This window comes from Petromyzon marinus, chromosome 2 (genome assembly GCF_048934315.1).
Source record: "Petromyzon marinus isolate PM22_M1 ecotype Great Lakes invasive population chromosome 2, UKy_Petmar_22M1.pri1.0, whole genome shotgun sequence".
Classification (NCBI taxonomy): domain Eukaryota; kingdom Metazoa; phylum Chordata; class Hyperoartia; order Petromyzontiformes; family Petromyzontidae; genus Petromyzon; species Petromyzon marinus.
Window position 1 is genome coordinate 14,814,286 of NC_133668.1, and position 27,976 is coordinate 14,842,261.

The 27,976-nt window shown below is 49.2% G+C and overlaps 1 protein-coding gene across 2 annotated transcripts in view; it reads left to right on the top strand.

Moving 5' to 3' along the window:
* Positions 1-2,936: 2,936 nt before the first annotated feature.
* The window catches only part of LOC116946583 (zinc finger protein GLI4-like), an 81,898-nt gene continuing 56,858 nt past the window's right edge, over positions 2,937-27,976 (top strand). For both annotated transcript variants that reach the window (XM_032961640.2, XM_032961648.2), the window contains exons 1-2: positions 2,937-3,323; positions 18,848-18,987. In XM_032961640.2, coding sequence (XP_032817531.2) covers positions 18,861-18,987 — 127 coding nt within the window. In that variant the 5' untranslated portion in view covers positions 2,937-3,323; positions 18,848-18,860. The remainder of the gene's footprint in view (positions 3,324-18,847; positions 18,988-27,976) is intronic.

The following is a 27,976-nucleotide window of genomic DNA, read 5'->3' on the forward strand; positions in this document are numbered from 1 at the left end:
GAAGCATCTTTCACATCCCGTAGGGTAGGTAACACTGCACGCACCACTCGAAACAAACGCGTTCAATTGCCTTTGCAGGGAGTTGTATGAATCATGTTGAGGCGTATCACAGGTATCCGTCCAGGGTTCGGTATTCACCCCAGGTGGCTGAGCGGTAGAGCGAGTGGCTCACAATCGGAAGTTTGCAATTTCAAAATCCTGCTCGGGGGTTAACTTGGCCAATCGCCCCTCCGGGAATGATGCAATGACTCCCACGTTATGGGGAAGTTAAAGATGTTTTTCTTTTGGGGTAGACTCGCCCCCGCCGTGCGAATGTGCAATTTCCACCACCGGCTCAAGGCCGTAAACTGGAGATGAGCACCGTGCGTCTGCAAATTTGTGCAAGAAATCATGTTCGACTTGCGTCCATTATTTTGGTAGCGATGTCGCCAAATACAAAAATCTGCCATTATTATAACGCCACCAACAAATGTGATTCTTCAATGTGTATCGCGTTTGATGGACTAACATTTGAGTGGCTGGGCGAATTTATTTTTCGTCGAGAAACCCTGTGAAGTGTGCTGAGGCTACAGCGACGCCGCCACATCCAAAGACAAAGACCCCCCGTGTAACAACAGACTGTTGGGGCAAGTGCTGTGAGCGAGCACCTATAAAGGCCGGCACGGTACACGAGGGGGTGGGGGGGGGGGCAACACCACGCCCTGCCGCCTTTGTCTCCCTAGTGGCGATGTTTTTTACACACCGCGCCCGGTACTCTTTTGAGACCGAGCCGACCTAGGGGAGGCCCGGGAGCGGTTCAGATAATCGCCACCGGTGTTGGCCGTGAGCTGGAATCGAACTCGAGTGACCAGGTTCGCAGCGCTGACCGCCACCACCACCGCTCCACACACACGGGAAGCCCCCCCCCCCCCCACCACCATCAGCATCGCACGCGGAATTTTACGCACGCGCGCGTGCAGCCACTCACGGCGGCGTCGTTGGCGGTGTTTGCGCGCCCACTCGCGGGCACGCGCGCGCGTGGGCGCACTCATTAAGCGCGTCGCTACAGAATTCCCTTCATTTGCGGCGCGGAATAACGACGAGAACTGGACGAGAATAGCGTCTGGCGGGGCACAAGAAAGCATTGCCCCACGTGTTGGACGTAAAATCACAGCGGCATAGCTGCACCTCACTCAGCCGAAGGAATTTCTCCCGCCCTCGGCTCTGCCCGCGCCGGTACATCGGGTGTCCATTGTCCACACAAAGACGCACACACGCGCACACACACACACGGCAACAGCCGCGGTTCACCACTGAGCGAAGGGGACAGGCAAACGCAAGTCAGCTGATTACCCTGAGAGTGTGCTCACATCCACCAGGGTGCGAGAGGTCGGTAATCCTTTCCAACTTAAATTGGGTTAACCACGGAACCACGGAGGGGAATCACGCACGCAACACAACAACAACAACAACCGCCTTTCACCAATTTGTACGTTGAACTTCTTTCGCACCGTACGTAGCCAACCGTGCTAATCGGAAGTGCGGGGGAAGGACAACAAAACGAAACACAAAAAGCTATTCTAAAGAAATTCGTTTTCAATCACTACGTGGCTCTGACGTCCACCGCGGTGCTTGTGCCATGCTAGGTGCACTTTGAGGCAACGTGAAGTGTCGAAGGCCCGCTGGCAGGAGGTCGTGGAATAAACTGACCCCCAGATGCCGTAGGTTGACTAAGATCACTGGCAGATGCACCAACGATGCTCCCCGCACGCACGCACTCACGCACTCGCATCTGCAGTAGCCATTGACGCCGGCACTGGAATAACATGGACACACTAATTAACACAAAGCCACATCTAACACGCGAGCATCTTTGTGTTTCATCATTAGAACCTCCTTTGCCAGTGGCAAAATCTAATAATAGGGGTTTTCCCCTTTTTTTCTGGCAACAAAAGTGAAACCTTTTTACAAGGATTCATGTCTGCATTAACCACAATACCTGCAGTCAAAATGCAAACAAAAAAACATACTATGATAATATGATGCATTATCTTTGAAACTGATTGGTCCACACCAAGGGACGGCTTTCTTTTGAGCCTCAACCCAATTGGTGCTCGACCAGATGTTTGCATTTTGACTGCAGGTATTGTGGTCAATGCAGTGGCATGAATCCTCGTTAAAAGGTTTCAGTTTTGTTGGCAGAAAAAAGGGGGAAAACCCCTATTATTACATCTTTGTGTTTGTTTGTTTGCCGTGGAGTTGTCGCGCCGGGCTCACGTGCACGCTGCGATGTGCAGTCATTGTCGAAACACCTCGCACGCGGGGACGGTGCGTAATCGGGAGGAGGAGGCGATTTACTCTGAGCACCAATTTAGGTGAAGCCTGCTCTCCAAAAATTCCCAATAAAATAATATCGCGCTAATGTGAACGACAGTCGCCGCACCGCGTGGGTGCCCGTGGCGACTCTCCACTCGGCTGGGCCTCTCTGCTCGCCTCCCAATACGCGGCACGCGAGATCCACCACTCGCACTCGGCAGCAGCAGCAGCCCCTCGTGTCTGGCTCGGCAGCATCTGTTACAAGTTTGTCCCCCCAACTCGCGCCGTGGCGAAAAACGAGACCACACTACAGACTCCATCCTGTATACGGGGCTCACAGTTCTACAAAGAGGGGGCGCAATAAACCAGGGGGGGGGGGTGGACAAGGTTCTACAACGAGTGTGGAGGTGGGTGGGTGGGGGGCATGAAGACGCGTCGGGGTCGGTTGGGGTGGAGCGGAGTTGCTAGGGGTGTTCACGTCTAGCCGTGATCCGCAAGGCATGAGCCGGACGGATACGCGAGCTGGCAGCGGGGAGGGAGGAAGGGGTGTTCGGGGGGTGGTGGTGGTGGTGGGAGGAAGAGGTGGAGGAGAGTGCGGGGGGAGGGAGTGAGAGGAGCGGCCAACGAGCTGCGCGACGAGCCGAGGGGCGGGGGGGCGCTGTCAAGTTTGAGAAGTGAGAAGTTTACAAGCGGCGCGAGTTAATAGGAGTCCCCTCTCCGCTGCACCCACGTGAGCTACCCGCGCTCCGCCATGGAGTAGCGCGGCGCGAAGAGCACAGCTGCACTGCCTGCACCGAGTTGCTGAAGGAGCGGCCGTTCCCCGCCTCCCTCCCTCCTCCTCCTCCTCGTGCACCCGCCCAGCCAAGCCCGATCAGGCAGCAGCCTCCCCCCCCCGCCCCCCTTCACGGCAGCCCTCCCTGCATCATCCTCATCTTCTGCGTTCCTTCTCGGCGGCTTGGATCGCCGCTCGAGGGTCCCTGTGCTTCTCGGAGCCTCCCGCCGCCGCGGCCTCCTCTCCCCGGCGCCAGGTACGGGGTCCCGGCTCGCTCCTCCCCGGGGTGTGTGGTCGCTCATGCGCGCTGTTTACCCGCACGGCCACACGCGCACAATCACATACACGCACATGCACGCACATGCACGCACGGGCGCGCGCACCGGGCCGCTGTTTTTAAAGCGCCTTGTTGGTTTTGCCGACAACAAAGCCGGCGCAAATCCGCCGGGGTCACTCGGCGTTTAAAAAAAAAAGTCCTTCGCTCTGCGTCCCCACAATGGGGCTTTCCCAGCAGAGAGTGCAGGAGACAGCAGCCAGACTCATCGAGTCGCGCGTTTTCTCCTCTGCGGTGTTTTCTTCTTCTTCTTCTCGCGAGTCGAGCGATTCCCGCGCGGAGTCAGTGACTCGCCACACTGAAGTCCCGCGCGCTCCTGGGAAACTTTGCGCGCCGCGCAGTGACCGTGTCGCCCGCGGGTCACTCGCGAAGGCTGGCGTGGTAAAGGTGGCCTTCTGTGGAGACCGTGCACCTCACCACGCCAGCTTGGCGCGTATGATGATAGCGATGATGATGGCTCCACGATTTCCCGGGACACGAACACAGCCCCGCACACACACACACACGTCCACACACACGCAACAAAAAACTAACGCGTGGCACGGACCATGTTTTCATTGTTTGAGAGCTCGAATCGAAGTTCTGAATCAAACTACGTCGTTTGAAATGGTCAGGAAAAAAAAGACACGAGGCTAATCACAATTGTCGATGAAAATTCGTCCGTTCCCAGACAATTACGCCTGCTGTACCTTGCGGTTTTCATGCAAGTGCGACGTGAGTTGGTTTTGACGCAGAGCAGAGTGGTGGCTGCCTTTCATCATTACCAACTGAGGTCCGCGCAGTGCGGTTTTGAGAGTTCGACTTGGAGTGCAAGCGCTTAGACTTCTGCTGTGCGCATCACGCGCTGGGGGGGGGGGGGGGAAATCACATCTCTCAGTATTCGGGGTACTTCAGATGTAGCGGCGGCTTCACGGAAATCCCCGACATGTCGCACCTGTCCACACCGCAGTGGTATAGTGAGATGTAAGTGGTGTTTAGTCGTGGTGTTTGTATTAGACGGAACTTTTCATTCCAATTTTGCACAATATATTTGGTGATGCTGCTGCTGCTGCGTTGGCAGTGGTGCACGAACACAATGCACAACACCAACTCGGCAGATTCGTCAAAAACACTGTGGCCTTATAAGGAAAACGTAGATGATAGACGACTTTTTTTCTGGAATGGCTTTTCTTTCTCCGGGTACGACGAAGAAGGGGCGTGTTCCGAAAAGTCGTCTAATATATATTTGGCATTCGAATGCTGCAGTGTTTATTGGCGAATGGGCAATTTGATTTTTCTCAGTCGAATGAAACATTAACAAGGAATACTCTGGTTCTTTCGGTAAAGTCACGTAGATAGAAAATTAATGGATCACCACGTTGCGATCGCAGGAGACTCCTGCGTCAGCAGTTATTCTGCTGTGTTTGTCTCACCTGATGATGGTTGCTTGTGTTGCGATCAAAACGTCGTGATCTATTAATTTTCCACCTGCATGACTTTACCGAAAGAACAAAAAAATATGTGGATTCCTGCAGTCACGAAAGCTTCAAATGAAGGAATACACAGTAAAAAAAAAATGTAATAGCTAACTTGCCACGCTGATGCGCGCATAAAATACAAACATTGAAAATTTAACCAATCTGTACGGAGGTTTGACCATTTTATGTGTGTGTGTGTGTCCTCTTTGGGTATTCCGGTTTGCTCCCAAATCACACTCATTTATGTAATTGGTACAACAGTGCTTTAAATAATGCGAAACCCTTCGAGGAAAAAAAACTAAAGTATTAAGGCAGCGAGGCTTTTTTATTTTTTATATAAACCAAGGGCATTATTATTGACGGTATTGAGCTGCGATTCGTGAAAATATAACGCACTGTATACTGCGGTTATCGCTGCAACATGAACATTTACTTATAGATGCTCCAACTGATAACCTCAGAAAACCCATCGTCCTCCTACACGTGCAGTTCGGTCGCATTAAACTCGCCCAACACGTACGCGTATCGTGTAATCAATTGATAGCGTTGGATAAACACGTTGCACACACGCAAAAAAAGCCACTGCAAGAATGGAATTCAAACTAAATGAGTCCGCCTTTAGGTTCGGTGAAACAAACAAAATGCTTGGCGTTGGTGGTATACGTGGTGTGCATAATTGGCTGAGCGTGTGGTGGAACTTTCACATTCTTACGGCGAGAAGAGTGATGTCCTCCCTGGGTCCACCACCACCCCCCCCCCCCATGTGTTCGCGTTTCATCAGAGCGGCTTGGGGCGGTGTGGCGGATTCTGATAAACCTCGACTCCTGGTCGCAGCGGTCAGCGCGCTGCGCTACGGACCCGGCGACCCGAGTTCGAATCCCGCTCACGGCCAACACCAGTGATGATTATCTAAAACGGTCATGGGCCTCCCCTAGGTAGACTCAGCCTCAAATCACTGCGTGGTGCGGTGTGTAAACGATCGCACAAAGGCGGCCGGGCGTGCTGCTGGTCACGCACTCCCTCGTGTGCCGTGTTGGCCTTCATAGGTGCTCGCTCGCAACACTTGCCCCAAGAATCTGTCAAATTTAGATTGAATCTGTTAAGGCTTTTGGGGAGGATCTCTGTATGCAGTTGTACGTGTTTAAAATCATTGCAGTCGGAAGCGTTCGTGTCCCGCCTAATTACCTGCGTGCCTCGTGCATTCGCGAACACCGCTACACTTACGAGTTAACTTAGGAATTCCCGAACATTTACTACAAGCAGAGTTCATTTAGTTTTAGTAAGATACGAGCTACTCTCGAGATTAATACCACGCTATTGTTATTCCTGGGACCGACGCGGACATCGTCGTGGCCGGGCAAAGGGAAACGTGGCGTGGATTATTTGTGGCACGTGGAGCAGATATCGCTGGTCCACACAACTGCAGGTCAATCACCGACTCGCACGGAGACGCGTTTAACTGTGTCGTCCTGTCCACGCACGCCCGAGTAGCACGGTTGGCTACGTACGGTGCCCAAGAAGTCCAACATGCAGTACATCTATCCAGGACGGCACTGTCGCAAATTCCCTGGCCGTTTGTTGAAAGCATCCCAAGCCGCGGCGCGTTGCCCGGCACGCACGCGACATCCCTTGCTGACGAATGCTCACGGAGAGCTTACAACAGAGAAGGCCGATTTCAACGAAATGGGTAAACAGAATTAGTGGCAATTTACTCCAATAATCGCGGGCCCATTGGTTTAATAGCTGCGGAGGTGGGCGACGGAGGCGGGGGTGGTGTATTTAAAGTTGCTGAGATGTGTATCGCTGCGCTAGCGAGCGCGCGAGCGCGCGCGTGTGTGCGTGTAAAGACTCTCTCGTACAGCGACGAGCGAATGTTGACGAACGCTGCCTCAATGGAACTGCAATAAACGGGCACAATGGCACCGGCCTAGCGAATAAACGACGTCTCGCGAGTGTGGGCAGACGTCGAGAACGCGCGACGTTCACAAAAGCGTAGCTCGCGCTCTTGCGCGCGCGCGATGTTTTAAGTCGACGAGGTTGGTTGACCGCGCGCGTTTGGCGATCACGCGCTCGGTGTTCATCCACCGGGAAATCCCTCACCCCCCCCCCCCAACCAACCTCTCTCTCGCCTCTCTCTCTCGCCTCTCTCTCGCCTCTCTCTCGGGGTGGATGTGCCGTGAGGCAGGGGTTACGTTAGGCTCTGCGCACTGCGCGTTCGCACTTGGCGTGTTCCTGCCGGGGATCTTCTCCGCACCTACGATTCCTCGCGCTTGGCTACGTACGGTGCGAAAGAAGTTCAACGTGCATACGAGATATTTTTTTTCGTCGTTTCAAGCGACTCTCGTACAATATGAGACGTTTAAATAGCGCTTGAAGAAACCCCACGAAATAACTGTTTTAATGGTAATTCAGATTTTTATAAGAGTTAGTTGCTGGGATAGCTTAAGGCATGGATTTAGGGTTAAGAGTTACGGTTAGGACTGCGGTTAGCGCTATGGGTATGTTTATGGTCCGGTTTTTGTGTAAAGTGCATTCATCAAAGGCACTTTTGCGTGGAGTGCGAGTGGCCGTTAGGAGTCATTTTGAGATAATTGCTTTGTTGTCTCAAGCTCTGAGATTCCCGTCGTGGTCTCTGTGTCCTCCGGACGGAGAAACGGGAAGGTGTCTGGATAGACACCGGCACCAGTGTTCGTGCGTGTTTGTTGGTGACACTGGGTTAGTGGCTGTGGACACGGTGCGCAAAGTCTTCCAAAGCCGTCGCTGGGCAAATCCCACCGCTACAATTGCCACGAAGCCGCGTCTCACCTTGTGATTAAATCACACGTGGAGTCGTCACCCTGCACGATACAGTCGCTGCATTCGGGCAAACCGCTGTAATTCAATAGCGATGTAATGTGCGCGTTGCACGCGTGTGTGTCTACGGTTAGAGAGAGAGAGAGAGAAAAAAAAGTCTAAATAAATATCGGAACTTAAATAAACAGTTTCCGTAGTTCGGGAACGCTCTCAGGGGAGCAGATGTTCTGTCACTTAAACAAACAGAGCCGCTCATAAATAACGCGAGACGCGCGCGCCGCGCAGTGCGATGTGTTGGCTTCGGTGCGCCACAATCCGAGCAGAATTTTCTGATGACTGCTACAACGTGTAATGATGCTTGTACGTTGTACAATCGTCATCGTCGTCTCCAACGCTCCCTGATCTTCGCCAAAATGTTAAATTCACAACAATGGCATGTGAGTTCGCAATCCGATTCGCGCATGCACCATGAACCCAGCGACGTGAGTTTGATGCACGGCTGCCGGCCAACATGAGCGGTGAGTGATATCTGAACCAATTCTGGGCTCTCCTTAACAAACTGGCACTGACCAGCGTAATAAAGTTTGGCCAAACAACCCCCATGATTTGAAACGCAATGTGGAGCATTCGGATTGACAAAGGGCTGTAAAATAATATATACACACACACGCATAATAACATGGAGTGGATGAGGTTCGTATGTTGAACTTTTTTAGCACTGTACACAGTCAACCGTGCTAATCGGAGGTGCAAGGAAGGATAATTCAGTCAAAATCATTACGTGTGACGTTCTGAACAAGGCAAATCCTTTGCAGGAATGTTATATAATTATGCTGTATGATGCGTGAAATGTTATATCACAAATTCTCCAACATTTAACACCACATGCTTATAGGCAACTCGACATTGTTTTAAACTCAGGTGCTGGACTTATGTTCTTAAAGTGGTGAGTGTTGATTTTGTATTGGTGTACCGTATCTCTTCAATGACTGTTTTGTGATGTTCTGTAACATCACTTAGCACAGCATCACATGTACACACCGTGGCTTTGCGTTTTCCTGCAACACGACCGACACGATTTCAGTGGAAAATAGGTTCATTTAAAATTTACTTCACCAAAATCGTGCTTTTTTCAGTCTGCTTCGCTCGCACTACGTCGGCTAACAAGGAACAGACATTTCCTTTATGGCTGAAAAAGTCCCGTCTCTCAACATCGTGTGCCCATCCGATATCTCCGCTGACAAGCGCATCGACATCATCCACTGGCTTAAAAGGGAGGCTTTCTGTAATTGCCTCCTGGCCGTGCTTTCATATCCACCGGCGTGTTGATGGAGTGATTAACGGCGAAAAGCAAAGCCATAGGTGGACCACAAAAATAGGTTATGATAAAAAACATTCCGAGTTCCTTCTTCAATCGTGGCCGATACGAGACGATTGCATGACTGATCCGACACTGTGTAAACATTTTATGAAGTTATACAAACACTTCTCCGCAAACGCAACTTGTTATTTCAGCTTAATGTCATTAGGATTTTTGCTCCGTGTCGCATGCTGTTACCGTGAGCCTTTCCCCTCCCCTCGAGCTCGGAGCTCCGTCTCTCCCTCGGAGGGGCTCGGAGCTCCGTCTCTCCCTCGGAGGGCCTCGGAGCTCCGTCTCTCCCTCGGAGGGCCTCGGAGCTCCGTCTCTCCCTCGGAGGGGCTCGGAGATCTGTCTCTCCCTTGGAGGGCCTCGGAGCTCCGTCTCTCCCTTGGAGGGCCTCGGAGCTCCGTCTCTCCCTCGGAGGGGCTCGGAGCTCCGTCTCTCCCTTGGAGGGCCTCGGAGCTCCGTTTCTCCCTTGGAGGGCCTCGGAGCTCCGTCTCTCCCATTGAGGGGCTCGGAGCTCCGTCTCTCCCTCGGAGGGGCTCGGAGCTCCGTCTCTTTCTCGGAGGGGCTCGGAGCTCCGTCTCTCCCTTGGAGGGGCTCGGAGCTCCGTCTCTGCCTTGGAGGGCCTCGGAGCTCCGTCTCTCCCTTGGAGGGGCTCGGAGCTCCATCTCCCAGAGAGTAGTTCGCCGTGAAGCACCACCTCTGTGCCGTGCCGGGCTCGGCGCATCGAGCAAGGGAGACCATCTCGTGCCGGCTAACATCGTACTGGAATTCACCACCCAATGCTTCAAGTTACCCACGGGCGTAATTCAAGCTAGCATTGCCATGTAGAGGTGAGAGGTCATTTCTGAGTAAATTACGGGAAAATTGGCAGTGTGGGTGCTGGGACTATTTAAGAACTGTGCGAAATATTCGTGTATGGGAGCAGGAAGGAAAAAGTTGGGATGTTGCTGTCGCTGTGTGATTAGAATGAGTGTGAAGCTTTGGTAATAATATTGCCATCTGAATTCAGTCATGAAATGGATCTAGAGTTGTTTTTTTCCAATTGTCTGGTGCGAGACCTTGCTTGTTAATTTACTGTAACTCAGGCTTTGGCAATACAATCTTGGAGGTTCAAAGCTGTGTACACTTCATGTAGCATGCGATTCGATTGACTGAATATGGGGAGCCCCACAGCGTTGTAGATATCTAACTGGGAAAACCTCAGACCGTCCCAACTTGAGCACTTTCCTGATGCAGATGCAGACTGTCGATCTACGGTATTTAAAAACCGTGTTTATTGTTCTCTCATTTGTACTGAGAGTTTTACTGAGGTGGTCACTACCAGTCCTTTCAGTGAGATGTGTGACCTGACTTTTATCTCCGTGAATTGAATTTATTTGGTGGGCCAAACGTAGGGGCATTCCTGTAAAGTTATGAGTTCACTTAGACTACTACTGTACACTGTGGTTTTTACTCACTCCCTCCCTCCCTGCTCAATATCCCACAACACGGCCCAGCCTGGTGATCCACAGAGTGAACCGCTGTGCAGGAAGTGACCTCACATGGCTGCTATTGCAGGCACAGCTGTCTCGCATTAAAGGTGGAGCCACGGATGCCAGAGATGCACGCCATCAAACTGCTACGCTTGTGTTTTTATCGCGTGTATTTATTTTTGCTTTTCTTTTGTTAATACTTGCCGAGAACACAATTGCGTTTAATACCGAATCGCTTGCGAAGGGCAACGATTTGGTTTTCGTCCGTAAAGTTCATGCACGCCGCGCCGTTGCCGACTGAACTCGCTTGCATTCCTCAGATTCTTGCAAAGATACTTAGGGAATTAAAATGGGGACTTGGAAATAAGAGTGGGGAATCGGTCAACGTTTCACCGTCGAGAATTGTGGTTCTTTATATTTTCCTTTTGCCGCTATAGTTTGTAAACCCCATGTGTTCTTGTTTACCGTCAGTTGACTGTAATTTCTGAGCAGCGATGATGTAGGTTTGTGGAGGGCACGCTCCTTAATTTAAGAAAATTACTTTTTGGAGCTCGTGCTGTTTGTTGGGCTCCGTAGTTTTCGGTCTGTAACTCTTCATGTTGTTTCAAGCGGTACTTCTAAGTGGATATTCAACCCTGTAGGATTCGTGTTTTTGGGCCACTTTTATGGAACGTATTAGATTACGACCAGGCTGCATTGGGCCACTCACCAACTCCGTGATTCTGTCGTGACTTATTTGTTCTCGGGAGGTTAATGTCGATCGCAGGATGCTGGTTAAGGAAGACCACCGCACTTTTAAATCTGGTGTATCTGCCGTGTATTCAGGGGCCTCAGAAAAATAATGTGTAACGCTTTTTTGTGTCAGTGAAAATTATTCTACTTTGAGTTTAACGGAAAAGACACTGCTCTATAACATATAAAAAAACGATCAGCTGCAATGGTAGTGGTGTAGAAACACAGCCTGAAAATAGTCATTCATTTTCTCAAAACTGCCTTTTAAAGCAAGACCTGAAACGTTACCATGTTGCATATTTGTTCCATTACAAGTCAATGGTGGGCTATTTTCACCACTAAAACTTTGGTGGCGTTGTAAAACAAGCCTCCAGTTTTGAGCTCACTTTATGAACCGTATCTTCATAATGAGATATGACAGGGTACAGTTTTGATGTACAGTACAAACATTCCCATGGTTAATGTCTTAAAGTATGTCCTGTCCGCCAGTGCTGTTTCCATGGCTACGCTGCAGTAGTGTGCAGGGCACAGCAGATGCCCCTTTTCCATGATGTGGCGCACAGCAAATTTGCTGAAACATGACCGGCGTTGGTCTGATTCGCCAAAACAACCACTCTTTCGACCACTGAGCAATGTTTAAGAAACATGTACAGTATTTCGATTTAAAGCTTTCGTGACTGCAGGGATTTATATTCTTGGTTCGTTCGGTAAAGTCACGTAGAAGGGAAACAATACAATAATAAAAATATAAAACAATACAATTCTCACGACGTTTCGACTGCAACACAAGCAATCATCATCAGGTGTGAAAACCACACCAATAATTTTTTTAAAAAATATTTTTATTACTTTATTGTTTCCCTTCTACGTGACTTTACCGAAAGAACCAAGAATATGTACGGCATTCTTATTTAAGGAAATTAAAGGTTCACACCGGGGTTTCTTTCCCCTCCAACTTGAGCCATTCTTTGGCAAAACATCCCAAGCGGCACGCTCGCAGTGAGCGTCTCCACACTCAGTGCAGCAGCATGCCGGGATGAACCAAACGGCGTTATTGATGTTAATTTTATTTTGTTACCTTTAGCTGCTGATGTGGAGTTGGTACCCCCCCATTTTATCGGCGTTGCGTTGCGACGATTCATCGGCCCTTGGTCGCAGAACTTTGCGGCGCAACTAGACACGCGCTTCATTGCATGGATCGCACGTGCGTATTCGAACGGATTTTTCCCACCCCCCCTTTTTCAAAGGGGACCGCCTGACAATTTGCTTGCGCGTGCACCAGCACATCAAAGGAGGTGTGCATTTCTTGTCTGCGTGCAGCGGCACAGTGCACCAGTGCCGCCTCCTCCTCCTCTGTGCGTGCGAGGCATGCTAGCGTTGGGATGGGGGTGCGAAGGCCCTTTCGGGGATCCTGCAGACAAGGAAATTACCATAGGCACGTAAAATGCCGCTCGCTCGCGTGGTGCAGAGTGCAGCTGGGTGCTCTGCAGTCGGAGGAGATAGGAAAGGGGAGTTCCCAAGTTGCCTGAATGCATGGTGTCATGCAGCTAGACTGAGGGCCTGCCAGTGTACAATAATTCAACTCCCGGATCCACGGAACATGGCTATTCATCACAGGGAGGGGTCTGGCCGGTGTGATGATCAAGTGAAGAATGGCATAAACAGCGCCGAGCGTGGGCCACTTTAACCGTAGCGAATTCTGTGCTGCACAGTGTTGCCTGGACGGTGGGGAGACGCGTCCGTGGAGTCCACACGAGGGCAAACGACAGTGGCCGTGTGCGCACAACAGCTCGTGTTCACGCGTGAAAATGTGCGGCTTGCACGTTTTAAGGGCCTGCAAGTGGTTTACTTAAAGGCACATTTTAGCCAAACTTTTAGGCCCCAATTTGGTAATGATGACAGGCGGGGCTTTGGGATTTGGTGCCAGGTGCGGAGTGCCCTGCAGGGTCTACAGACCTGACCCAATGCAGAATTGAGGGCAGCTCCCCCTGGATCCCAGCAGCTGAGTCCTTAGTGCAGAAATCCCATGGCCGGCTCTGAGGATGAGGCATCTTCTTTAACCCGCTCGCAAATCTCCAGTAGTTCAGGTGTCGTAACGTGTTTTCTGCGAAGCTTTGATTTTAGATGAAAGCCGTTCCACTTGCATTAACAATACGAAGGTAGATGCACATATCACAACGTACTTATTGTGGAGTCACTTTACAATCCGATCTTGTTGTTTTTGCAAAGTTTGTGTGACAATGTGGCGATGTATGGTGTCACGATGGCAGACGGCCGGATTAGCTTGACCGCATTTGGAAACAGGTCGATGTCTCTCCGACGATTTGTTTTAATGAAAGCGAGTCTGGCAAAGCCAAAAATATTAAAAAATAAGCACTGCAAGGGCCTCCGCATGCCAGTCTCCACAACGCTATTGTGAGCTTAAGTGCCGTGTAAATCTGTGATTATTTTCTCTAAGCTTCCATTCAGGCCTAGAGTTACCTCACCCAATGTTTCCGTTAAGTCACTGCCGGGAGATCGGGTTGTGGGGGTTGGGCAGTAAGGAGGGTGAGGCTGAGGGTGCTGAGTGAGAGCCACATGCCGGGCGCTCTGCAGGAGATGGCGCTTGTCCACGGTGGTTGTCCATCTTTCCGGCATTGAAGCATTTTTATTAATCATTCGTTTGTGCCCAAGATTTCACTGGCAACACACCATTTTCGCGTCTGTGCAAGCTCACCCGATCACGTAGATGCCCGCTGAATTGAACTGCACAGGGTGGCGATGTTTTTAAGTTGGCCGTGATGTGAAAATTCAACCAATGTGAAAACAAAAATGTGAACTTTAAAAGGAGCCCACCTCATCATTCTGTCCCATGCATAGCACGCCGACTTTTTTTTAATCAAAGGCTCCCTCTCACAAGGCCTTGGCTGGCTATTAGCAAGAAGACTTTTATGCCTCCAGGGTAAGATCAGGGCATGGTAATCTGTTGTGAAAACCTGACCATTTTATGGCCCATGGGGGCTTAGGGCCCACATTGCAGGTCCGAAAAGCTGGCCGTGTGGGTGTTAGATATACACATTCTAGCGCTCTGATGTGTTGTTTCGGTTTGTATTGTGTGTTGTTTGACATGATATCTGATGTTTCGGTCCACGTTCTTGGAGCTTAGTGACACCGTCGGACATTGTGCCAAACAACACGTGACACAACCCACAAACACATCTTTCTGGGAGTTTCACGGTAAAATAGCCACAAGATGCGCAGACGTAATGGACACATCGCTGCTGACACGTGTTGTAGGCGTAACAGAATTATGCTCGAAAAAGCTGATTTCGTTTTTTATTTTTTAAAAAAGGAACCTTGAAACATCGGCAGGCTTCAGGCCATACAACAACATCTAATGAATGCCATAAAACAGTGCCATGCTTTGTGGAAATATCCCTAAAAATAGGGTCAAAGGCATTTTTGGGGGGGTCAGGAGTCATGACAGGCTTATTACGCGGAATAGGCCAGGCAGTGTTCCGTGAGCAATGCTGGCGAGTGCCGATGTCGCTGATGAATTCACGAGAGCCTCTGAGGAATGAGCCGTGTAGAGGTAGCGAGGAGAGTCAGCACTGCCAGCTCGGTGGGTTCACGTGGGCAACACAACCACGAGGGCTTGTAATAATGACTGTAACATCATCACTCGCCGTGATCTATCAACTGCTGGATGAATGCCTCCCCCAAGCCGTCGCCATCCCCCGTGGTCTCACGCCGCGACAATTCATTCGTGCAGCTACATACGCACGGCAAAAATATCTTGCGTCAGATAATTCGGACATCGATAACTGTGGAATAACATAACCTAATCTCGTTCAAACTGAGTTGGCACACGACAATCATAAAGTGGTAATAGTTTTTGGTCCCGTAAAATTGCAACAGAAGTAAAATAGCATCGCAGTTTGTAGCTGTAACGCCTATTTCACTGGATGTAAACACGTTTCCTGTACAGCTTCATGAATGTACAATTCAAGTCTTTACAGGGCAGCACTTTCCGTGAGTTTACCTGCGCAAAGATCTTAATCTGGATGAGGTGCAATGTCTGCTTAAGAGACGTTATGCAAATTGCACGTCGTAAAATACATTGATGACGACGGTGATGATGATGACGACGGTGATGCAACGCGTTGGGACCGAAGCTGTGATAGCAACTGAAGGTTTGTGATCAGGAGATCCTTGGGTCGATCTGGGCGAAGTATCCATTTTGGAGGGGCCATGCTTCGCCAAACAGCTCCTCGTCGAGGTGTCCGATGTTGTAGCTTCCAGCGGCACCCACTCCTCTCAGACCTTGTTTCAGGCCTCACGGCGCTTTAGACTCCTCGCAAAGTTCGGCCTGTGGGAGATTCATTTGGGAGACTTCGAATCAGCTGGAGCAGACGCGTCTGGTTTTTCAGCGGGCAATGTTTGCATGATTAATGCCGTACAACTTAATAACAGATTTATGGACAGGAAATGTGCGTGTACACTGCTGCAATGCAGGAATTACGCCAATGCTTGTACGTTTGTTAAGGGCGGTAAGTGTGCACTTGACTAATGGTTTGGTCACACGGCCAAACCCTTGGATGAAAAGAAAAAAAGCATTGGGTCGGCTTTCTGATATGATTATTTTGAAGTCATAATACTTCTAGAGTATAAACAATTGGGATATCTTTATTACTAGTGTCCTGCCAATGGAATCTCCAGCGGCCCGGTCTCACCGATATCATCAAAACAGTTTGCTTTTCTTGATGTGAACTCCCAAAACTTCAAGCTGCTTTCAAGGCAATTAGCGTGGGCAGGACCGACAGCATGAATTATGTAGAGAAAGTGTCTTCAAGGACATATTTACAGCCGTTAAGTTCTCGCAGCATTACAAATTAGATGTGGTTCATTTAAATAACGGTTAAAATGCAACAAGCTCGCCTAACAGCGGCACGCTCCTTTGATTATGACAAGGAGCGTGCCTGGGTGGCAGACGGATGCACATTTGAGCTGAGAGATATACAGAAGCATGAAGACAATCAGAAAATGTTCTAAACGTTTCATCTTTCTTCTATGGCCACTCCGAGTTGCCTCCCGACAGGGGACTTTTTGTAGGCGCACGAAGCCTTGGTAATAAACCTCACTTTGTGGAAGATCCTCAATTCGTTACCGCTCAAGGGACCATTGAAATCGGGCCCCCGTGTAGTACCAATATTCCTCCTTGCGATGAACGCTGGCCCCTTTTGCACGATGAAAGGCGAAAATCACAGCTTTGCCCCCGAGCCCAGCTCCCGTGGGTCCGTGACCTCGGCGGGTGCGACCTCTGACACGGCGATCCGGGGCCCCTCTGGGCGGCTGCCTCAGCTCTTCCCTTTCCCGGCCGGCGGTGCCGCCGTCGGCCCTCGCTCGCGTCGCGTGTGGGGGGCATCTGCAGTGAGTTTGCAAAACTACGGACAATTATATTACCGGCGGCTTCGCATTCCCCAGCCGTGCGCGTCGACCACTCGGTCCAGTCGTTGCTCTTAATGTTGCACTTAAAAGGCACATATGTAGTATGGTTGCGATTTACACGTATTTATATCTGTTCCCAGATATGGTGATGTGGCATTATTTATCAGGTGATGGTGGTGGTGTGTGGGGATTCTGTTTTTAATCAGGAGGTGGGTGGAGGGGATGTATTTCTTTGCAATGCAATTCTGTTGATCTTTTTACAGAGTGGGAATGATTGTGGAGAGGTCCGTTTGGGTGATGTGGCAACACGTGGTGTGAATGTGCTCGCCGTGAGCTCCACTCTCACTGTAAAACAAGTGCCTTACATGACCGACTACTTATTAAACATTCTGATGAAAGCTACCAGTCTCTCATTATCATAAACTATGATGTAAATAAATACATAATGCATCCCCTGTGTCATACCACTGCTGCTTGAATGCCCTCCCCCATGCCATATTAGTCATAGAGGTGTATTTAACCCAACGTCACCACAATGGCCAATAAAGGTTGGTAAAAAATAATGTGGGGGAGCAAGGCAGGATTAGTTCAAACGTCAAATGTTGTTCTGCTCTCTCTGCTCTAAAAATAGGGCAATTGCCTAAAATATTGGCTACTGCTTATTTTATAGATGATAATGGAGTTTTTTTCCCATTCGATTGGGCAAAACACTGGGTCTTCCTAAAGAGTTCAGTTCCATTTTAACCAATAGTCAAACTGTGTTTTACCTCTCACGATGACACAATTCCGTGGGCAGTTTGATGCATTTTAAGCCCCCGAGCAGATTCAGTGTCTTTTGTAAACAAGCCAAAAGCACAGCTAATTTAAGACTTTAGGTGAGGGTTTTTGCAGCCTCGCAGAAAGGTCCGTAGTTTATTTGGCCTGTAATAATGCACGCAGGAGGATTACTGGCGCGATGCACATGTTTACTCACCCTGGCGGGACAATGCACGGGACGTAATGGCCCAACTTGGGCGCAAACAGAGTGGGAAGGGTTGGGGGAGGATAGGAGGGAGGGAGGTGCAGGGACGTGGATGGCATTGTGAGTGAATTCGGGCCTCCTGCCGCACACACGCAATAAGCTCCAACGCCAAAGACAAAGATCCCACGTGTAGCCTTAACAGACTGTAGGGGCAAGTGCTGTTAGCGAGCACCTATGAAGGCCGGCACGGCACACGAGCGGGTGGGTGGCCAGCAACCACGCCCGGCCGCCTTTGTCTGTCCAGTGGCGATGTTTACACATCGCACCAGGTACTCATTTGATGCTGAGTCGACCTAGGGGAGGCCCAGGACGGGTTCGTGGAAAGTGCTGTCCAGTCGTTGTCTCACGGGACAACAAAAACAACAGTGCAGAGTGTTTTAGTGTAATAAATTAAAAAGGAACAATTATAATGTTCATAAAATGGCACGCGTGTTTTTTTGCGCTCTGTCATTTTTGTTATGGAAGTCATTTTTTTACGATGAGTTTTAGATTCAAAATAAAAATTCAACGGTGGTTCTAATTTTTGGACAATTTGGTGGTGATCGCTGAAGATCATGTAAAAAGTAAAAAAAAACACAGTGCTCGTGAATGATAGAGGAGGAGGTTAGTAAGCTATTGGGGAGGTGAGCGAGTTTCTTTATGAGTTGACTGTCAGCAGAGGAGGTGAGTTCACGGGGAGGCGAGTAACTTTTGGAGGAGGTTACAGTCCTGAGTTTCGGAGCAGGTAAGTGAGCCATATGAGTTGAACGGTGGAGGAGGTTTGGTAGTGGAGAAGGTGAGCGACAAAGAGGCGAGTCTTTGAGAAGATCAGTAATGGAGGACGAGTAAGCGAGATGCTGGGTGATGTGCTTTGGTTCTATCGGTAAAGTCGCGCAGATAAAAAAAATTATAATAGAAAATAAAGTGAAAAAACCCCCCACTAATGTAGACTGTAGCCTGGTTCTTAATCGGAGTGAGTGTACTGGCAATCGATAATGTGGACTTTATTATTATGTTCGGAGTTTTTTTTCACACTTTATTTTTAATTATTATTTTTCTACCTAAGTGACTTTACCGAAAGAACCAAAGAACATGAATCCCTGCAGTCACGAAAGTTTAAAGTCATGCTGGGCGATGATGTCTCGGAACCGCTCCGTGCCCGACAAGGTGGCTTCCATTGCCCCCCCCCCCTGCCCCAGGGGTGCCCGAGTGATGCCGGTAACCATGGAGACACCCGGGCGTGCTGAGCGACCAGCGGGCAGCTCCGGGGGGCGCGCGAGATCGACGTCGGACGGGGCCCCCGAGCGAGTTGCCGCGTCGAGCACCACCACGTCACAAGGTGAGTCGCGGGGTCGCGACCCCGCCGGGGTGCTTTCCTGTGGGGCCCACGCGGCACGACTCTACAGCGGTAGGCCCCGCAGTGTGCACTCGGTTAGAGGGGGGGGTGGGTGGAGGAGGGCACAACGCAACAACGCAGTCAACTTTCGGTAAAGTCACGTAGGTAGGAAATTTATACGAAAAAAAATCTGAAATAAATTAGAAATTAGAGCAAAAAACAACCCACGACGTTTACGATCGCAACACAAGCTGTCTTAATTTTTTTTATTTTTATTTTCTATCCACGTGACTTTACCGAAAGAACCAAAGAATATGAATTCCCGCGGTCACGAAAGTTTTAGGTCAACATTTAACGCGTTCAGTGTTAAACGAACTGTGAACAAATGTTGAGCGCTAAACAGAACGAATCAAACGGTATGATCTGCTCGTGTCTGTCGTGCCACGCTGCTCAAGCACTCGCTCCTTGTGTTAGAAAAGGCTGGCTCGCCAATCGTTTAACTGGACGCTTTTTAGTTTTCTTCCTTTTACGTGACTCTTAAGAAGTCCGACGGTGAATTGAGCCTTCAACAAGAAATGGTGAGGGGGCTAGGGGGGCTGGGGTGGATCAGCTCCCTCAAACAAACCACCCCCCCCCGCCACCATCGCACACGACAGACAGGGCTTTGCTCGCATGTGACAAACTCAAACTTACCGCGCTCGGATGCGGTAAGTTTGAGGCTGCTCGACAAGGGCAATAAGTCGGATGAGACAAAATAGCAGCAGCAGCAACAACAACAACAAAAGCCATGCATGGATCGGCCAACAACCGCAAACGAAAGTCGCTATGTTGGCAGTAAATTAAAATGGGCTTGGGCTGGACACAAGTGGGTGGGGGGGATAGCCGATCGACGAGACTGTTGACGGAGTGGTAGCCAAAGGAGAGAACGTGCCCACGCTGAGGTGGAGCAAGGAGGGGTCCTTGTGCAAGCCGTGGGATGGACGGTGGCAACACTGAGCTCCAGCGTCTAATGATGATAAAGACAAATCAACTCCGTTGTTTATCCATTGCTTCTAATCACGGCAAATCGAAAAGGTAAGGGTGATGTTGTGAGCAGAAAGCTAGTTTCCACTAAATGTGGGGGGGTGTAGTGGCTTCTATGCCACTAATTGATGGGAAATAAGTTTTCGCCAGCACATCATTGGTAAGAATATGTGGTCGGTGATGATAATTCTGAATTATGAGCATTATTGTTGGTTTTTCGTTGCTGTTAATATGCTGCTCACGTAATTTGTGGTGATTTTGGTTTAATGAGAGTATAATTGTGAAATGTTATTACAATGTATTTGTTTTCCATTTGCAGGGGTTCGTATTACCTCAGGATTAATCTCTGTTGTGGCATGAGTAAAACTAAATAGAATACAAACTTGGTTTGAAGCTTTCGTGACTGCAGGAATTACTCTTTGGTTCTTTCGGTAAAATCACGTAGAAATAAAATACATTAAATAATAGAATACGACGTTTCGATTGCAACACAAGCAATCGCCATCAGGTAGAAAACAAACCTAGTGAACTTAGAAACACAATGCAATCCAACACAGAGAGTCGGCTAACACAACAGTCAGCACCTTACCTGGTTGAGTACATTCTTCCAAAGATAGCTACATTTCAGAGAGAGACAAAACACAGACACGGGGACACACAGACAGACACACAAGCAGAGAGAGAGACAACACAGAGACACACAGAGAGAGACACACAGAGACACACAGAAAGAGACACACAGAGACACAAGCAGAGAGAGACACAGAGACACAAGCAGAGAGAGACACACAAGCAGAGAGACAACACAGAGAAACACAGAGAGAGACACACAGAGACACACAGAGAGAGACGCACAGAGACACAAGCAAAGAGAGACACACAGAGACACAAGCAGAGAGAGACACACACAGAGACACACAGAGAGAGACACACAGAGACACACAGAGATAGACACACAGAGACACACAGAAAGAGACACACAGAGACACAAGCAGAGAGAGACACACAGAGACACAAGCAGAGAGACACACACACAGAGACACAAGCAGAGAGAGACACACAGAGACACACAGAGAGAGACACACAGAGACACACAGAGAGAGACGCACAGAGACACAAGCAGAGAGAGACACAGAGACACAAGCAGAGAGAGACACACACAGAGACACAAGCAGAGAGAGACACACAGAGACACACAGAGAGAGACACACAGAGACACACAGAAAGAGACACACAGAGACACAAGCAGAGAGAGACACACAGAGACACAAGCAGAGAGAGACACACACAGAGACACAAGCAGAGAAAGACACACAGAGACACAAGCAGAGAGAGACACACAGAGACACACAGAGAGAGACACACAGAGACACACAGAGATAGACACACAGAGACACACAGAAAGAGACACACAGAGACACAAGCAGAGAGAGACACACAGAGACACAAGCAGAGAGACACACACACAGAGACACAAGCAGAGAGAGACACACAGAGACACACAGACAGAGACACGCAGAGACACACAGAGAGAGACGCACAGAGACACAAGCAGAGAGAGACACAGAGACACAAGCAGAGAGAGACACACACAGAGACACAAGCAGAGAGAGACACACAGAGACACACAGAGACACACAGAAAGAGACACACAGAGACACAAGCAGAGAGAGACACACAGAGACACAAGCAGAGAGAGACACACACAGAGACACAAGCAGAGAAAGACACACAGAGACACAAGCAGAGAGAGACACACAGAGACACACAGAGAGAGACACACAGAGACACACAGAGAGAGACGCACAGAGACACAAGCAGAGAGATACACAGAGACACAAGCAGAGAGAGACACACACAGAGACACAAGCAGAGAGAGACACACACAGAGACACACAGAGAGAGACACACAGAGACACACAGAAAGAGACACACAGAGACACAAGCAGAGAGAGACACACAGAGACACAAGCAGAGAGAGACACACACAGAGACACAAGCAGAGAGAGACACACAGAGACACAAGCAGAGAGAGACACACACAGAGACACAAGCAGAGAAAGACACACAGAGAGAGACACACAGAGACCCAACACCTCTGTGCCGAGGCCTTAAATAGAGAGGGGGGGGGGGCAGAGAGAGAGGTGGATCTGCTGGAGCAGAGAAGTGAGCATGTCAATGAGAGAGCTGTGTGAAAATCCACCCCGAAGCGACCGAAGGGGAGAAAGAGCGAATGGATCTATGAGAGCCTGGTACATTTTATAGAGAGAAATAGGCAGTTTGAGAAAAAATAAAACGTAGCAATTTTTTTGGAAATACAATGCAATCCAACACAGAGAGTCGGCTAACACAACAGTCAGCACCTTACCTGGTTGATTACGTTCTTCTAAAGATTGTGAAATTTGAGAGAGAGGGACAAACCACAGACACGGGGACACACAGACATACACACAAGCAGAGAGAAACAACACAGAGACACATAGGCTATGCGTTAACTGTGTGTTAGCCGACTCTCTGTGTTGCATTGCATTACATTTCCAAAAATCTGCCAAGTTTTATTTCTCAAACTGCCTATTTCTCTCTATAAAATGTACCAGGCTCTCAATGGTCCATTCGCTCTTTCTCTCCCTCGGCCGCCGCGAGGTGGATTTCCACACAACTCTCTCATTGACATGCTCACTTCTCTGCTCCAGCAGACCCACCTCTCTCTCTCTGCCCCCCCCCCTCCCTTCTTTCTCTATTTAAGGCCTCGGCACAGAGGCGTTGGGTCTCTGTGTGTCTCTGTGTGTTTCTCTCTGTGTGTCTCTGTGTTGTCTGTCTCTCTCTCTGCTTGTGTGTCTGTCTGTGTGTCCCCGTGTCTGTGTTTTGTCTCTCTCTCAAATTTAGCAATCTTTGGAAGAACGTAATCAACCAGGTGGGGTGTTGACTGTTGTGTTAGCCGACTCTCTGTGTTGTATTGCATTATAATTCTAAGTTTACTGTGTTTGTTTTCTAATTCATTCTTCCCTGATGATGGTTGCTTGTGTTGCAATCGAAACGTCGTATTCTATTATTTAATTTATTTTCTTTCTACGTGACTTTACCGAAAGAACCAAAGAGTAAATAGAATACATTTGACAAATATTCTGACACTGAAGTTGTTTCTATTACAGTTTTCTGCTGTAATATGAAAATGTTTTATCCCCTTATGGCGTCATTTGAATGTTTTATTTTTAAACGTCGTACATATTATTTTTTTGGTTTAGCAGTATTGGTACAAAATAAAATTGAAACCAAGTTGAAAACAAAATGTCAACTGAAATCAACAGATGGTGAAAGAAACACACCCCAAGTGACTGAGGCCAGAGCCGATTTGTCCCCTAATAAGCTCTGTCAGTCTCAAGCCACTAAGTCCACCAAACTGACACTGGCGGCTCTTTCGAGCCCTCTTCTTTTTTCAAAACACTGCCATTTTTCGCTTGGATGCACCCTCCACGTCTCACTTGGCTATCCTTTTTCGTTCTCCCACCGGAAGAGCAGAGTGTTTCCTGAGTTCTAAACAAAATCAAAAGCTTCCCTCGCGAGTGGTGGGAGATCAGTGTCTCCTGCCCCAGTCTCATGCCCATGGGAACACGCATTTAGCTCGGGTCCTTTCTGCCTACGTGTCCATCCGTACGACTCTCGGCCTGTTTGTCTGCCTGTTTGTCCACCCAGCCACCCATCCACCCATCCACCCAGCTACCCAGCAACCCATCCATGTGTCCGTCCATCTGTTTGTCTATATGTCCGTCTGCCAAGGTGGTGGTCATGGTCCGTGCTTCCTGAGTGCTAAGGGCAAGAGGGGCTTGGCAGAGATACAGGCAGTCGGGAAGTTTGTACTATGGAAACCGTGTCTCTGGGGCTTTATGCTCTTTTCTCTGGAAGGGACACATTGTCGGTTGGAATTTTTTTTATATTTTTTAGTTTCTTCATACTCGGATAAGGACCCATATATGATTATCTCTCTGCTGATTATATAAAATTGACTTGAAGAATTCCTTTCTTCAAACAGATATTGCAGTCCGCTTGCCAGAGACTCAGTCTTATGGTTTGTAAACTTGGCTTTAAAAGGAGGAAAAAAATAAAGAATAAACTGTAGACGTTCTGGAACACAAATGTTTCCAGTAATAGAAAATAATTATACACATATGGCATTTTTAATATATATCAATTTTATTTTGGCTACAGGGTTGAGTTTGTTCAAGTTAGAGGCATGTTTAAAGCATCTGGTCACAAACAATAAGATTGGTGCGTGGTGGAAGGCTTGGTGCAGTCGGGCTAGAGGCAGGACCGTGTGTTATTGTCACGAGAATTGGCCACACATTTTCTCAAAAAGCTCCTGATCCGGGGCTGCCCAAGGGAGTGCTGGCACAGCGATGATGGCGAAGCAGCTTGGTCCAAGCGCTTGCTGGGACGACTTCCCTCTCGCCTGACTTAGCGAGGGTAGCTGTCCCCCCCCCCCCTTTCTTCCGTCCTGCGAGTGGAGCCGCGCGGAGCCGCGCGGAGCCTTGTGCACCTGGCGGAGAGAGCTGCGTGTCCTGAAGATGCGGTGCGAGTCCCCAAGGGTCCATCTGCACAGCCTTGGCTCCATCTGCCTGCAGGGGCCTTGGAAGTGCCACCCCCCAGACTTGGCAACATCCTGCGCCCTCGCGCCGAAGCCGAGCGTAACCCCCACTAGATTTAGACGGGGCTCTCAAGGTATTTAACAAAATTGCAACCGTACTCGGGGACCGAGACAGTACAGTCCTTTGTGTCAGCTTGGAGATAGTGGCCGAAGTGAACGTGAAGTTCTGGAGGTAGTTGTGGGAGATGAGTATGAATGAAAGTAGTGTTTTAACGAAAACACTTGATTCGAACGTTAAAAAAATATCGGTTCCACCCTCACACACTCAAAGGTGTTGTGCCTTCCGATATAAACCTGGTCTGGCTCCTCGCTGGTGTGTCATTGTTTGTTTGTTTTGCCGCTGAGCCATTCAGCAGGTGTCCGGTATCCAGGGTGTCCTGACGAGCCGGCTCGCCAGTCATCGGCAGCACCGCGATGTGCCGTGATGGCCCAGTCTCGGGAACTAAACTTCAGAAGCATCCTCTGTAGCCGCTGGCTTAGGGCCTTGGCTATGGATAATGGAGATCAAAAAGGGGCAGCTCTGGTGCATTTGAACAGGTGCTGTGATCTGCACGCAAGAGGCAAAGTGATTCTTAAACCCTGCTGAGACCTGCATATTTATGGGAATGTGCATGCAGCCCGATCCACCCAAAGTTCAGTGAATATGCGATAGAATATTTTTTTCAACTATGAGTCTTGTTATGCATTATTTGAAAATGACACCAGCAACAACAACAAATTCCAACAATACAAACCTTGCAGGAGCTTTTATCTTGCCTTTGACAATCTGGGAAGGCTTCCAAAAACACTTCAGTGGGAACGCGCAGGAGAACAGAGCGAGCCCTCACGCCAGCAGCGAGCGCGGAGCCGAGTCCTGGGATTGTGCCGTGTGGGGCTGTTGACAGTTCCGGCGAGGGGTAATGTGATATGGCAAACGCACCGTAAGTAAAGACTGATGCAGCCCCTAGCGAGCCAGTGGCCAGAAAAACCCATGTCCCACAGCCACCCGTGCCAGATGAAAAGGAAACATCAACAGAGGTCTGCGTTCAAAGCGAGAGGTCTCCACGGGAAACTGCGGGACTTTTGCGTTTTAGAGCTGATGGCTTTTTAATTCCTCTCAGGCTCAGCTGTTGGCTTCAGGCCGCTTATCTGAGCTCTCATCTAATGGGTTTGTTTAACGTCTTGCAAACCTTGCGGCCATATTCATCTACACCTTTTTCATTAACCTCTTTCCAATTATTTATTAAGTGGGTACGGTCGAGCGATGTTCATCTCAATATTCGTCCCGTCGCAACCGCATCGGTGGCACCGAAGCCTGTGGAGCGAGTTTACCGTGCAGATGGGGTGGAGATGGACAAGGGAAAAAGCAGACAGACCTTGACGTGGCCCACATCATTCCACCGACCAGACCGGTTCCCTCTTAAAAGGAATTTGGCATGTGGTGATTACATGGGAGCCGATGACAGTGGGCCAATAAGCTGAGGACATAGGTGAGCTTTCATTGTCCCCGGCACTAAAGGGCCCTTTGCCTCTTACAGCCAACAGGGAGGGATGTCATAACACGGCCTCACGGCAGATGAATGTGAGCATGATATTTTAGTTTTTCTCGTCTACGTATTCGCTCATGGGTTATTTTGAAATTAGAATTTTTGTTTTCAATAAATCAACTCATATGGACACTGCTTGTTCAATGCCACATGCACTCAGTTTATAGGCACCCCTTAATATATTGTCAGCACCAGCGGGGCTAGAGCTAAGGCGGTGCTGGGATGGCCCTTGCACCACCAATCGTCCATTTGGCTCACCCATGTTCACCCTCCGTCGCAATGTACGGGGCTCCGCGGTGGCTAGAAGATGTTAACTACCTCGCCTGGTATGCAAGGAGGCCATGGGTTCCACACCGACCATGACGCCTGTTGTATATTTGAAGTTTGTGTGTCTCTGTCCCCATGGTCGCATGGATGTTTCTCTAGGTACTCTGTTTTTTTCCCTCCATTTAGGATCAATGTGCGTTTATAGTATTTGGCTGCTGTACATTTCCACGTGATAATCCACTTCGTTGAGCTATCATTTGTGGCCAGATTGCTGCTGAAAAAGAGCTTATATAGCTCAGCGGGCCTTACCTGGTTAAAATAAAAATAGTTTAGTTTATAGTTTACATTTCACTAGTGTAGGCGTTCTGCGTATCACAGACCCCCCTACTAATAATTATAATCACAGCTCTGTGGAGTTCATGACATTAAGAGCCTACGCATTAAACACATTGACTATGAATGGACAAAAATTATAGTTATTGTAAAATGACTGATAAAAAAATACATATGGACATATGGAAATTTACTTCTGTATGTCTATTTAATGAAAATGAAACTACACATTAAGAACCATCTTTATTAAAATTTGAAGAAAAAAACTTGATTGGCGGTGTTGACGTTAATCCAACAATCATAGTGCCGCAGCTAAAGGAGTTGAAAGGAGGCTAGCGAGCGTATTCCAGAAAGCGGGGGTTGTGGTTTCAGGTGGGTGAGAGATAATGTGATCAGCAGCAGCTGACGACAGGGCACAGCGTGGAGTCTCTGATGCCGGAGGGCTCGGCAGAAGTAGCCTTGACGCCCAGCAGGCCACCGCCTTCCACCCCCGCGGCCCTTCGCTTGGCTGAGGAATGCCTCGGCTCGCCAACCGACCGAGCTCCACTTGAGCCCTTGTTGCTGCGTGTGACGATGCCAAGATCGAGTGCCACCCTATACCAGTTTTGGTTTTACGGTCACGTAAAGTAAATGAAAACAGAGCACCCACACGTATAATTAGCGAGTCCATCAGCATTTTTTGTGCACGGTGCAAATTCACTGCGGAAACGGTTTCATGGCTTTCACTGGCAGATGTTTTACCGCACGTTGTGATTTTGCGCAAGGTCTGGATTCTGCAGCAAAAGAGTGCAATGCAATGTTTTGCAACCCTACCTTGGTGTTTATGTTTTTTGAAGAATACGTAGCACTGCAGGTAGGTTTTTCTGAATACGTGTTTGTGATATGGAAAGGCAGATTTCAGCTACTGAGCCCACATTTCTTGGGGCGCAGGGTGTTTCCACCAAAATCGAGTGGAATAATAAGAATAATAACCGTCGTGCGAGCCTGAGACTACGCCGTGAGTGGAGGAAGCTGTTTACCATAAGCAGAAGGTGGGCAGCATCTGTCCTCCCAGCGGCTCGTGAGTGGCGACCGCCGCATACCAAAGAGCCATCCCAAACGTGCCGTCAAACATTCTGGTGTCATGTTCTTTTTGTGCCGTTAGCCGGGCGCAGAGAGAAACTACAGTTGTTGTCCGTCGTCGCGCTTGTAACAGTGGAGC